The 14,461-nt window shown below is 40.8% G+C and overlaps 1 protein-coding gene across 3 annotated transcripts in view; it reads left to right on the top strand.

The window, feature by feature from the left end:
• The window catches only part of LOC123021652 (cadherin-18), a 211,271-nt gene extending 198,126 nt beyond the window's left edge, over window positions 1-13,145 (top strand). The window contains exons 9-11 of one of the 3 annotated variants that reach the window (XM_044426624.1): window positions 1,228-1,345; window positions 10,410-10,661; window positions 12,661-13,145. In XM_044426624.1, the coding sequence (XP_044282559.1) occupies window positions 1,228-1,345; window positions 10,410-10,661; window positions 12,661-13,145 (855 nt within the window). Of the gene's footprint in view, window positions 1-1,227; window positions 1,346-10,409; window positions 10,662-12,654 lie in introns of those variants that run through there. The other 2 variants (XM_044426623.1, XM_044426625.1) reach the window with 2 other exon arrangements.
• Window positions 13,146-14,461: the final 1,316 nt, after the last annotated feature.

Genomic DNA, 14,461 nt, shown 5'->3' with positions numbered 1-14,461 from the left:
TTGTATTCTAGCAATCTGCAGATGTGTGTGTGGGGGGGGGTGGCAGAATTCCACCCCCCCAGATCTTATTTTTTATTTCCCAGAGCTAGCTGATGTTCATCTTTGTATTTGTGTAGGACAAAATGAACTCCATAGCTGTGGTATATTTGCTTAGACTGCAGTTCACAGCTGCATCATAGCTAGGGAAATAATATAAACCCCTCTGTTCCCAATTTAACAGCTTTGCCTGGCAATGTCAGTGCAGGGGAACTGTCAATTGTCATTGTGCTGAGTAAGCGACATTGGCCCCAATCCAGACATGTGTGCAAGTCACTTGCAGTGCCAAAATGATCAGCACTGTGCACTGTTGGTGTTAAGCACTGTGTTAAGCAAATGATCAGCACTGTGCACTGTTGGTGTAGTCTATCCTCATTCTTGCAATAACTTACCTACAGCTCTTCTTACGTTCTTTTCAGAGCTTCATAGGTGCTTTGCCTGATGTGGCGAGCAGGTCCACTTGCACAGACTTGCACACATGTGCTGCCTTTTGGATTGCATTGCAGACAAAATTGCTGAATCGTCTTTTAATTCCCCTGTCTGGGCGTGTTGTCCCATTTCAGTAGGTACATAAGTTTCCCACCACAAATTGTACATAACGGCATATATCTGAATCTTCCTTTTTATACTGCACAACAGGATAGACTACAACAGAGGTGTAGTGTGCAGCAAAATACATACATACATACTCATGCAAAGGGTTTCAATTAAGGTCAAGAGAGTATCAAAAATAGCAAATGCTTCAGAAGGGGTTCCTAGGGGAATGGACCTTGTAGTCCATATTAGGGCAGAATATTTGTTTAACCTATACATTTTTTCCCTTTCAGTAAATATTTCTGTGAATCTTTAGGATGTGTTTGGGTCATCAAAGGCTTTGCCAATCTACTACAAGAGTATTGATGCTGCTCTAAGTTCATTCATTTATTTATTTATTTAAAACATTTCTATGCCACCCCCATCGCAACAAAGCCTCGGGGCAGCTCACAATTTCACACTCTCATTTAAATATACTGACTTGCAAAGAAAGAAACAAAAACAAAAATAAGCCAGTGGTGTTTCACATGCAGATTGCTCCATTACTCCAGTAGAAAATTATGAAAGAAAGCTGAGCTTATAAAATCATGCTGAATTGTGGCAGAATTTAGATCCAGGTTGAAGTTAATCGCCTCCACTATTCAATTTTCTTTCCAGGTTATTCAGACAATCAGTGCCACTGACAGAGATGACTTTGCAAATGGACAGAGATTCCATTTTTCTCTAGACAACAATTTTTCTTTGAATCCCAACTTTACATTAAAGGACAATGAAGGTAAATCAAAGATATTACTCTATAGGCAGAACTGTACATTTGTCTGGGATGTATCATTGAACAAAATGAGTTCTTTTTTCATAATGTTTTTTTGTCAGCAGGTGAAAACCATAATCCACCAGGGCAGAAATAGTTTATAACGATGATACCATATTCATACCCTTTGTATTGTGAATGATGAATATCTAGGGATTATTCTGGGGGGAAATCCCATTACAATATTTCCTTCCTCATCCATATTCCATTATGTTTTATACTCATTTTGCCTGCTGTTTAAAAGGTTTTTGAGAGAACTGCTGGGGATACAGAGTTTCTTTTAGCTCCTTGCTTGAATAGCACAGACACCAACTTCGTAACAGATCTTATGACCTTGTGTTCTTTTGTCTTTTTCTAAGGCTTTAAAGTTGATCTATGGACAAAATTAAAAGAGAAAAAAAAAACACCTTGTCACATCAGACTTGCATTTACAGAACCTAACTTGGTAAAATGTGGCAATAACTCCCAATATAAAAATTACAGCCTTATAAAAACTGATTCTATAAAATGACAACATTGTATAATACTTTATAATAATTGAAAACAATTGACAAAATAGTTGTTTTCGGAGAGCTACATTTGGAGTTGCTTGATTCTTGATTATCAGAATTTTGCATTTTTAAGATCAAACTGCATCTGTAGCTAGGCCATTCTTCACAAAGAATTAGAAATGGTAGCTTGTATCACAACACCTGCGGGGATGAAGGTGAAGTTATACTGCATGAGCAAAAGTCTACCCATGAAACATTGGATGCCAGTCTTCAATAATCGTTTTGTGTTTTGTAGCCCTATGCATTTGACCAGGCATCTGCACATATCTAGTTTTCAGTGGCTTTTTGGGGGTGGGGGGATGGGGGACAGGAATCATACCTGAGCACAAAAGCTGAATGCTGCATTCATTGTGAAGGGTGCTATAGGTGTCTGGTTTTGACTTTGCTACAGTTTTGTATGCATGTTCCTGTTTTGTTAGTTTGAGAGTATGTTCTCTGCTGAAGCCTTAGGCTGAAGTCAGTCAGAGCCAGTTAGAGTGAGAAGAAAAATGATGAAACTACTATGGACAGGGGGAAGAAATAGCAAAAGAAAAGTGAGCACGAAAGGGGGGAAAAGTGCACACAAACTAATACAGATTTTCAGGCAAATATGTACTGCAAAATTTAATATTCTGATGCACAGTTAGGCTGAAACATAAGCTTAGAAAAACTGGGCAGAACCAAAATGGATAGATTTACCCCCTTCACATCTGTGGTAGCCAGCATGCCAAACAAATGGAGATGGCCTTTTTACAATGCACAATTCCATCTGGGAGTCTTGAGAAAAATAACATTATGTGAATTCAATGTTATTTGAACAGAGAACCAGGGAAATTCCTCATCTTCCATCATTACCTGTCTCTTTGGTAGCTTTCTTTTCTTCTCACATTTATTCAGTTGAATATGCCTTACTTCTTGCATTGTAAGTTATAAAGAAGACAATTTTAAAACTCTGTTTAGAAGACAGTTGATCCTAGTTCAACTAATAGAAGGTATGCAATACCAATAGTGACAGGTGATGGAGGTGCTGCTCCCACAACTTTACATTTATACAGATATTTTGGCAATGCATGGCAATCAAAACATACCTAAATAATATAAGAAGAATACCAGTGCTATCAGAGTATGAAATACCTTTTTGTCCAGAACTATTCCTATTGGATATTGCAAAGGAGTTGGTTATTAAATGGCACATATTTCACTGAAAAAGACTGCTACAGCCAGACTGATTGTAATTAAATACTGGGAAATCCTGAAAAAACTTTGATGGGTGAATGAATGAGAAATGAATTGTATTATTTTCTTGATCAGTGATGTGCTGAAGCATGTACCAATCCATAAGTCTCATTTTATAGATATATGTGTCTGCATGCATGTATGTGTATCTTTCCCCCAAACTTCCACCATTCAGTTTGTACAAAAACAAACCTCAAAAAATACCTGTCAAATGGCCATCAAACCCCAAGTTATTTTGGGAGGATGTGTAGTTGAGACTGGTGATTCCAGTGACATTGGACTGGTTATCCACTCTGGGTTCTACTCTGTTCTTTAAAGGAGCTCTCCATGGTACTGAACAAGACTGCCTGTGTTCAGCACTGTGGTTGGTTCCTTTAAAGTACAGACAAAAACTCTAAATGAACAATCTTCACTAACCTTAGAGCCACCACTGGGGAAAAAGGAGGGGGACATGCATCCTGCAAGATGGCATATCCAACTGGCCGCAAAACGTCCTACAATATTTTAACAATGATTAATATATTAGTTTCCAGCATTGCATTTTAGTTTGCCAGAATTCTGCTGCCCTCAGATGGGACTAATCAAAGCAACTCAGGATGGGATGATTCAACAACCCAGATAAAAGCAGACTTGATTCTTAGGGGCTATCAAGGGGAAGGGAAGGGAACAGATTTAACCTGTAGCGAATTGCATTTCTTTGTTTTCTGCCATATTACAGGAAAATGCTTTGGCATGTGGTCCTATGGGAAGGGTGTCCAAGTGTCCTCTTTTATAGATGGCAGTCCTCTATTTGAAGGGCCATCCTCTATTTGAAGAGCTGTCCTGTCTAATTCCATTACAAAGATTATGAATCATAAGACCGCTTGCTCATTAAGAGTCAGCCCTTGGATAGCAGGAGCTTAGTCACAGTCTTCTGCACCACTGTGAGATGTACATATTTCTAAATGTGTGTCTGTGCATACACATATACACGAATGTTGTGTGAATCAGTCTCCTGTTTTGCCCTATTTTTTGGTGCATAAGCAGCCAAACTACCTATAGAATTGGGTAAGTAAAGTTTTTCATTTGGGAACACACAGTTATACTGCAACACACACATGGACTCACACAGGGATATCATGCAATATAGAAGCCTTTCCCAGGCAACCCTCACTCCCTGTAACTATAAGTAACTCTGCTCTCATTTTCAGACACGAGGAAAAAATGGTTTGTTGTTTTGCAGCTTTAGAGCCAGGGAACGGGAGATTATTTCATGACACAAGTCAAGGTCTAGCTTTGAACAACAGATGTCAACAATCTAGTTGCCACTTCTGATTGTGATGAAGAAGACAGCAAGCTGCTGCTATTTTTGTTGTCACCTGTTGAAAGACAAACTTCTGGTTGCATGTGAACACTCTTCTTTCTTTTCCAAAGCTGTCACTAGGAATCCAGGTAGCAGGAAACACTTGAAGCCATGGCCCTTGAATTTTATTGATCCTTTTTGGGAGAGTTGCTAAGATTAAGATAACCAAAATATCAGGTCCTTGGCTTATACATTTCGGGCCTTTGACTTATACATATTTATTTTATCTTGCACAAGTCTTCTACCGGCACCACCCCAAATCTGGCAAGCTTTTCCAAAGCTTATTTTAAGCTTCGGTCATTCAGGGTCCCTGCAGCCATTATTCTGTTACAGTTGCCAACTTGCATCTTTGAGATTTTATTTCATCTTGTCTCAAACTCAGTTTTTATGGTTTGTTTTTGCATTCTTTCCAGCTTTGTACTTTTCTATTTTTCCCCAGCTTGGGTTTTAATCTTCAAAATACTATTTTTTCCCTTTTTTGCTTTTATCTGCTCCTTTATTTTGTATCTGCACTCACATTTCAATCCCCTCCCCACTTTTTGCTGCTTTGCAGATAATCTTCTGTGGTTAAATTATTTCATCATTGTTGGACTGATACTCATGCTCTGTTTGTGAATCTAAGCATTCTTATGTTTTAAAAAATCTGCAAAGCACAACTCTGTGTCTTTTCTTTTAAAGTCTGCCTTTTTGTCAGGGTTCCCATGTCCAAACACACCAGAATGGCCCTTCTTTGTCAAAAGGAGAGAGAAGGGGTTATACTTTCCTGGCCAGATTTAAGGAGAAAGCCAGGCATACCGGTCCAGGCAAATTGATAGTGTGAAAGGTTTGCTTGCGCACTTGACTGGGCCTCATTCCTGTTTTCTTTTAATATAACCCTGTTATGTGTTGCAAACTGCAACACACATGTATTAACCCTCACACAGTTGGTAAAACACTTCAAAATGTGATATTGGGATTAAATAGACTTTCAGTTATGTAACAATAACAGAAGAAGAACCCTGCTATATATCACTGCTCCACAGTGTTTACCCAGATACCTCAGGGAAACCCCAAAACAGGACTTGCATGCAGCAGCCCCCTTCCAAGAAAGTTTCCCAGCAAACAGTGAAGTAGTATACAGTCATAGTAGGCACTGATAACCTTATCCCCTTTAATTTGTCCAGTCCCCCTTTAAAGTCATCCAAACTGGGAACAATCACTGCATCTTGCAGTAGCAAATTTTGTTGTTTAACTCTAAGTGCACGAGGTCCCTCTACCCAAGCCCCTCAGTAGCTGGCATATGCAAGCATACTGCCTCTGATGACGAATGTAGCAATAGCCAGCAATAGGTAGCTTTCCTCTCCATGAACTTCTGCAATCCCTTTTCAAAGCCATCCAGTTTGGTGGCCATCACTGCTTCCTGTGGCAGTGAATTATGAGTCGTTTAATTATGTTCTGTGTTAAGAAGCATTTCATTTTATCTATCCTGAATCTCCTACCAGTTTCATTGAATAACCCTGGATTCTACTAGTATGAGACAGGGGGCAAAAAAATGCACCTCTATTGTTGTCTTCTCTAGCTTGCATTTTACTAAGCTCAACATCCCACATCTGTAACCTTTCCTCATTCAGGAGCTTCTCCTGCCCCTTCATCATTTTACTGGCCTTTCTCTGCCTTTTTGCAGATCTACAATATCCTTTTTTATGGGTGACCCAAACTGTACGTGGTATTCAAAGTGCAGTTAAAGCATAGATTTGATATTGACGCTGTCCTTTCTCGTTCCCTTCTCAGTTAGGCCTAGTACAGAATTTGCCCTTTTTTTCTCTTCCTTTTCAGTTTTAGGAAGCTGACATTTTCATTGAGCTGGCCACCACAACTCCAAAATCTCTTGTCAAATCCCACCAGCTGACTCAGATCCCACCAGTGGTCTAACTGTGCTCCCTAGCTGTTTTCTTTCTCCTGATATATTGAAAGAAGGATTTATGGTTGGTCTTAATGTTGTTAGCAACATGCTCTTCAAACTCATTTGCACCTCTTCCCTCATTTTCTTTGAGTGTGTTTGTGTCGATTTTTGTTCTCCTTTGTACAGGACTTCCATTTTCTGAAGGAACTTTCTGTTCTCTAATAACTTTCTTGACTCCACTCATAAAGTGTTTTTACCTTGTAGTTGGTGCTACCTTTCCTTATCTGTGATATATATTATATCTTAGCTATTATTGTGGATATGAGTAATCTCCAAGCATTTTGAGGAGACTCGACTGTTTTGACTCCACCTTTCAATTCCTTTCAACAGTTGCTTCATTTTAGAGAAATTTCCTCTTTTGATGTTTAATGTGGCTGTGTTGGACTTCCTTGGCAAGTTCCCACTTAAAGCTACAGCACTGTGCTCACTGTTTCCAGTTGGTTTGACAATGCTACCATCTCACATTAGGTCCTGGAAAGCACGACTTAGGATTAACTCCATTGATCTCTCCCATCTGGTTAGTTTCATGGCCAAATGTCCCAGACACAATGGTTTAGAAACAGAGTAAGTCAGAAGGTGCCCCCTGGGCCACCTAGTCTGACCCCCGGCTCCAGCCAACTCTGCTCATGACATGCCTACCATGTGCATGTCCAGCCTATCCTTGAACACCCTCAGTGATGGGGCTTCAACCATCTCCCAGGAACTGAGAACTTTAGGGATCTGTCTTAGGGCCTGCTGACATTGCCTGGAGGCTAGAGCGTTTTTCAGAGGTGGGACTTTGAAGGCCAAACCCATGCTCCGCTGCTCCACAGCTGATGTGGGGAGATGCTGAAGAGTTGCCTCTCCGAGAGCAGAAATACATCTTGGTGAGAGTTGTAAGGGGCATACTGGAGATGGGGAGAGGAAGGGCCTCAGGTCACCTAACTATGCAATTTTCCTTTGGTGCCCTCCCTTTCCATCCCCAGTGGTTTAGCTAGTCACCCAAAAATGGCCATCTAGATAAATTGCATTGAGTGAAGCATGGTGACTGTGGAGTTTCTCTTGCCCCTGTGACTTCCACATCTCATTATGGACATTGGATGCATGGAAGCCTTTGACGTTGGAGCGTTATATATCAGAGTATGGAGCTGCTGGATCATGTCCCTAACCTTGTTGTCATGACTAGAACATATATGTATGCCTTCAACAGGAGGCTAATTCAAGCCACCTATTATTATACTTCCTCATGGGGAAGCTTCCCTGATTTCATTTTCCATCTCAAAATCATATTAAGTATTCTGGTCTGGTGGACAATAGCATGCCCTCATCCACTAGTACTAAATTACTTCTGGAACAGGTTATACAGCGATCATAACTATTAGTCAGTGAGTTCATTATCTGCTGTGCTTTTGTACAATCCCCTTTTAAAGCCATTGTCTTTAAGAATGGCTGTTACATCATGTGGCAGCAAATTCCATAGTTTAACTGTACACTTTGTACTTTCTTCTTTCCGTCCTAAATTTCCCACCATTCTGCTTCATTGGGTGACCCTGGATTCTAACTTTATGAGAGTGGGAAAGGCTGTTCTCCACATACACTCTTCATACCAGATCTACTTTATACATCTCTGTTATATCCCCATTTATTCACCATTTTGTTAATCTAAGTATTCCCCTAAATTGTCACCTTTCCTAAGGGAGGGATTGTTTAGGTTCTCTTTGCTTCCCCTTTAACAGCTTTGCAGTATGTGCACAGCTGTAATCATTGCATCTGAAAAACAGGATATCACAGAGCTGGAAAAACAGGCAGGAAAAGACAATAAAATGAGCAAAATGCTGAAGCACCAAGGTGTGTTTGGTGGTTTTTCTGCTTTAAAAAAATGGTGAAACAGGAGTGGGGGAAATGATAGTGGCATATAAAATTAGGCATAGGGTGGAGAAAGGTGATAGAGGTAGAACTAAGGGTCAGCCAGTGAAGCTGAAACATGAGAGAATTCAGACAGATGCAAGGAAGTACTTCTGAGAAAGCATAGTTGTGATGGTCATAACCATGTGCATCTATAAAGGGACCTGCAGAAATTCATGGATGATAAAACTATCAGTGGCTACTAATCATGATGGCTATATATGGCCAGCAGTAGCAAGGGAGAGATGACTTTCAGTAGCAGTTACTGGAGAATACAAGTGGGAAAGTAACACTGTATTCATATCCTGCTTCTAGGCTCCCCATAGACATTCTGGTAGGAACTGTATCGATATAGTTTTGATATGATCCAGCATGCTTTGTTCTATCAAGCTGGAGGTGTGGCATCCAGAATGATACATGGTATTCCCAATGTGGCTGATTTGCACATTGTATTTGTATATTGGCAGATTTATTTGTGGTCCCTTTACTAATGATCCCCATTCTCGAATTTACTTTTTTATCTCAGCTGCTGCACATTGGGTCACAGGTTAAGAAAAAAACCAGTGAAGCTTACTGATCATTTAACATAAATGATGAATGTTTCTTCATCGTTTTGTTTCTCATGTCTCTAGTTCTTGCATAAAGACCTCCTTAAGCAATTGTATTGGGTGGTACATCTTTTATTATGCACAATTTGGCATTTCTAAAGCAACCATCGAAACAGTGGTCAATTTATAATGTTTGAGAAGCTACGATTAGAGACAAACGCACTCAGCAAGTCAGAGAGCAGTGCGATGTCCCTCCTCCACAGTTGCACGCAAGCCTGTTGAGGCAGCCCCAGCTGCTGTGGAGCCTTGGGTGCGTCATCCCCGCCCCCATCCAGATGAAGTGGCAGGGACAGAGGGGAAAGGAATGGCTACTGGGATGAGAGGAATACCAATGGTAGGAATGGCATTGTTCAGCTTAGAAAAAAGGGTGGTTAAAGGGAGACATGATTGAGATGTTCAGGATTGTGCATGGTATGGAGAAAGGGCAAAGCGAAACATTTTTCTTTCTCTTCCATAGTACTAGAACTAGTCATCCCACGAAGCTGATTGGTGGGAGATTTGGGACAAATAAAAGGAAGTACTTCTTCACACAACATGGAGTTAAACTAGGGAATTCACCACCACAAGAAGTATGATGGACACCAATTTGGAAGGTGGATTGGACAGATTCGGAAAGGAAGAGGCTATCAATAGCTACTAGCCCTGTTATCAGAGGATTGGACACTTTGGCCATAATTTCCAATTGCTGTCCAAACATTCCTTCCACCATCCCTTTTATTTTCCATGGTTATGTCATTAAATTGATGCAAATTGATGTTAAATTCCCTTTTATCTCCAGCATCAATTTGGTTTGCACACACTTAACAAACAAACGAACAAAAAACCCTCTGCATCCTCCTCTTAGCAGCAACAGTAATAATAACCCTAACCATCAGAGAGTCATAGGGTCCTTCCACAAGAGCTGTAAAATGTCTCCCAGGAGATGGCCTGGCCTGGCCTGCAGCATCACCTAGAAATCAATGGCTCTCTAGTGGGGTACACAGAATCTTTTGCTTCAACAACATCAACAGTGTAATATATTAAGCAGTAAGATGCTGGTAGCAGGAGTCATGGTGGCCCACACAAAACACTTAAGAGGAGTTGGTCTCCAGTGGTCTCCACAGAGGAGCCTGTGGCCACTTTGCCTGTGGACCATGAGTTTTACAATATACCTTAGTATTGATGCAACGAAGGGCATTCATAATGCATTTGTTGGCTGGCATGGTGATTCTTACAACATGTCCACGCTGGAGCATCCCATGTTCCCAGCCTGATGCCTTAGGACATAGCTAGGAATAGTTACAGGGAAGAGAGCCTAGTGGAGCGGGGTTTTATGAATCTGTCTGAGCTGGTGGAACACTGACACTGAAACAGACCCCAGAATTACCTCAGTTTGCTATGTGAGCTATCAAGCTATCTTCATGGATGACCAAAATGGAAGAGAGAAACAGAAATAAAAACAGCATGATCTTTATTAAGACTACCAACCCGCTTCTTGCTCCTGTAGATAACACAGCCAATATTCTGACGCGGCGGCGGCGATTTAGTCGAACCACCCAGGATGTGTATTACCTGCCAATTTTGATCTCGGATGGAGGGGTCCCTTCTCTTAGCAGCAGCAGCACCCTTGTGATACGAGTATGTGCCTGCGAAAGGGATGGACGGGTACGGACCTGCCATGCAGAAGCGTTTCTCTCCTCTGCTGGACTGAGCACAGGAGCCTTAATTGCCATCCTGCTGTGTGTCATCATTCTCTTGGGTGAGCCTCTCTCAGCATTAAAGATCCGTGTCCTTCCCGTAGCCCTCAGCTGATTGCAGCACCATGGTGCCTTTTAAATGCAATGCTACTCCAAACTAAGAATCACTTGTGATAGGAGGTGATTAGAAATATAAAGCTTTGATCTTTCTATTTTCTCTTTAAAAGGCTCAAACTAAAATTAGTAGAGCTCAGAAGCCTTTATAGCAGATGGCTGAACTACTGGCATTCAGTGGAATTAATTTTGCACTGGCCACTCAGTAATTAGCATTGTCGATCTACCCAGGTAATTTGGTCAGGTTTCAGGAAACCACCAACTCAAGTTGCATGTCCAGAACTACTGGGGGAAGTGAGAAAAAGAAGAGATGAGGAGAGGTGGTTTGAAAGAGATTCCTCTACCACAGGCACTATCAGGAGTGTATGAAAGCCATTTGCTAATTATCTCTGTGGGAGGGACTGATAACAGCACAGAGTGTAATTGGGAGGGGAGAGGGACAAAAGAGACAAGAGATGGTTCCATTAGATAAGTGTCCTTGGGAAACTATTTCTTTCTGCGCACATTATATGCCTAGACTAATTTGAATAGTACCCATTAGCTAATATTCTCATTTGGCTGAGGTTCAGCTCATTCATACTGTCACACAATGTGCACACAGAGACCAAACAGGGCTTCAGAATAAAGTCCTTTCTGAAGAAGAAACTTTGCACACAATGGGATTTATATGCAATTCTGGACTTAAGAACACTAGGAGGAGACCCACTGAAGTCTGTGAGACAACTTAGTCATGATTTGCTCTACTCCAAACATGAAGGCCCCTAGTCATCCTCAGGGGGACCGGGGGAATCAGATAGTTTGAATTCCCAAATCTGACACTGGGTGCAACACTGACTCCGGAGCTGAGCACTGGAGATCCAGTCTCCTCCATAGCCCCTCACAGCTAGCTTGGAAAGGACTGTACCAGCTGCTCTCTGAGGATCAGAGAGAACCTAGAAGAGCAAAGGAGTGGGACGGAGAAGGGCGGGGTGGGGTGGGAAGGGAATGAGACTGGAGCAGCCAGCATTCTTCTCTCTCCTTCTGAAGTGCCATCACTAGGGAAATGAAAATGTCTGAGTCGCAAAAAATGCAGAGCAGGAGGAATGGAAGGGAGGAAATCTCCTTTGATGCTCCCCCTGCCTTGGATGGCCATGAGTTTCAGACTCCGGGGGTTATAGGTATTCCCACAGGACACACCATAAGTTTGGATCCAACTCAATGAGCCATAGATCAATTATCTTCAAAGTAAAATCTTTTAAGGTTTTATTCAATATATGGAAATATTTTTAAAACAATTGTATTAGCAGTCTTGCCTCCCTTCACTGGAGAAAATTTTCCATTGCTGTTGCAGTTTTCTGATAGGAAGCAATCCATATGAAGTTAAAAACGAAAAGCAAAAGTTTTTTCCCCCCTTTCTCATTAAGTTGATCTCTCATGCCCCAATCTGGATTAAAATGTCATTCCAGTGAAATCAATGGAATCTGGGACCACTGGCTGTTGATTGATATTCATGTTGATATTTTATGATATATGTTCTTCCTTCAATTATTAAAAAAAATCACCTGGACATTTGGATTTCCCCCTTTATGATCTCTCAACAAATTATTTATGTGGCAAATTACATCTTCCTAGCACATGGGAAAATGATTAGAGTGTGGGTTTATATCCATGTATCATAATTCATTAAAAGCAGGTATTTCTGTAGGACAGACAGACACCAATGTACCAATCAATCTGTCTTTCCTTTCACTCATATGCCTAATATCTAGGGATGTAATCTTTAATCATCTTAATGAGTATATCCATAAACTATAATTTGTTGGTGAGGCACAATTTTAATCTATTCATCTGGGAAGGAAGGGAGGAAGGATACATTTACTTAAAGGGAGGTAATTAACTGACCAAAAATGAATTAACCCACCAGCAGTCCTACTAATTTCATATCCTTATTTTTCCCATCAGCAATAGTGGTTCTTTTCATCACTCTAAGACGCAGCAAAAAGGAGCCTTTGATCATTTCGGAGGAGGACGTCCGGGAAAATGTTGTCACCTATGATGACGAGGGTGGAGGTGAGGAAGACACTGAGGCTTTTGACATCACTGCTTTGCGGAACCCATCAGCTGCCGAAGAACTGAAGTATCGAAGAGATGTTCGGCCTGAAACAAAGCCCACACCCAGGCATCCCACTTCATCTAGCCTTGACAGCATAGATGTCCATGAATTCATTAAGCAAAGACTGGCAGAAGCAGACCTGGATCCCAGTGTGCCCCCTTATGATTCACTACAGACATATGCATATGAAGGCCAAAGGTCAGAAGCTGGTTCTATCAGCTCTTTGGATTCAGCTACCACACATTCTGATCAGGATTATAATTACCTTGGTGACTGGGGACCAGAGTTTAAGAAGCTTGCCGAACTTTATGGAGAAATAGAATCTGAAAGAACAAATTAATTATCTTTATCATCCCCTAAATAAGAACATTTTAGTTCACCAAGCAACTTGGAGACATAATGGCAACAATGGTATAAAATCAAAAGATATATTCTTGTATATCTTTTGATACATATATGAGAGAATACAGTACTTGGAACAAACTGAGCAAGAAGCACAGTTACTGTAGGAACAAGTGCCCTTTTCTCATTTGAAACTGGGTTCTTCAATTGGAAGAAAGTCAAATTTTGGAAAAAAAAATACTCCCAAAAGAGAAAAGATTGTCCCTTTGTGTATATTTTTAATGGCTCAATAAAGTCCATGGTGCAGTATCAGTAACGATACCTTAAGCAAACCAAGCAATGGCTGATATTCTTGCAATATCCCTTAACATACCAGAGCTTCAGTGACTATATAGTGATGCCTACTCATGAGAAGAACTAATATTTGAGTGGTTGTGGCATTATGTATCTCACTTTGTTTCCAGGCTTAGGGGTTTAAGGTAATCAGGTGAGCGAGGTATAATTTGCTTCTGTTTTAATAAACCCCAGCAACAATATTTCTTTCAGAATGGAGTATTTGAATTATCCAGTGAAGTACCATTTTAGTGTCTGCCATTACTTACATTCAGCTGAATTTTACTGAAACCCTGAAATATGTTAAAGAATGCAACATTTCACTGGCCAGTCCTAATCTTTCCATCCACAGAGAGAGAGAGCGAAGCAAGCATTAAATTGTTGTTTATTGAAACAAGCACATAATCTGCCCAACTTTTGAACTTTGCAATTACTGACTGATGCTATTTTGCTTTCCATTTATAGTATTTCACCTGTTACTTTGAACGACTTTTTAAAGCATAAGTTCTCCTGTCCTTTAATTTAAATTGAATCATATAGAATTCCTTTCTGCAATGAAGCAGAACACAAAGAAGCTTTCTAAGTTTTAAAAGGAAACATATGTGTTAACCTATGCAACAGCCTCAATGCGCTGGGCTTCAGTGGTACTGGTGAAATGTACGTTAAATGTAACCAGCCATATGCTGCTTTGAATCTAAAAATGCATTAATGGTAAAGAGCAGCCTCTCCCAACCTGAGCAGCCCAACAGTTAACAAATCTTCTCATACCTGACCTTGGTCAGAGAAGCTGGGCTGACAAGAATGGTAATCTGCCAAACCTGCAAGATACCAGAGTGGGGAAGGCTGACATCATACGATTCCAGTGTAAGTCTTGGCTTCTAATAGCAGAACATTGGGGGAAACAAATGACCTATAGGCACAAAGGCACATGTCAATTTTATCTCTTAAGCCAAATGGGCTTGATGTAGTCCATGCAGGGCC

This window comes from Varanus komodoensis, unplaced genomic scaffold (assembly GCF_004798865.1).
Source record: "Varanus komodoensis strain SLA01 unplaced genomic scaffold, ASM479886v1 scaffold17, whole genome shotgun sequence".
NCBI classification, from domain to species: domain Eukaryota; kingdom Metazoa; phylum Chordata; class Lepidosauria; order Squamata; family Varanidae; genus Varanus; species Varanus komodoensis.
The sequence above is the reverse complement of the archived record's forward strand: the minus strand, read 5'-3'. Positions and strand labels throughout refer to the sequence as shown.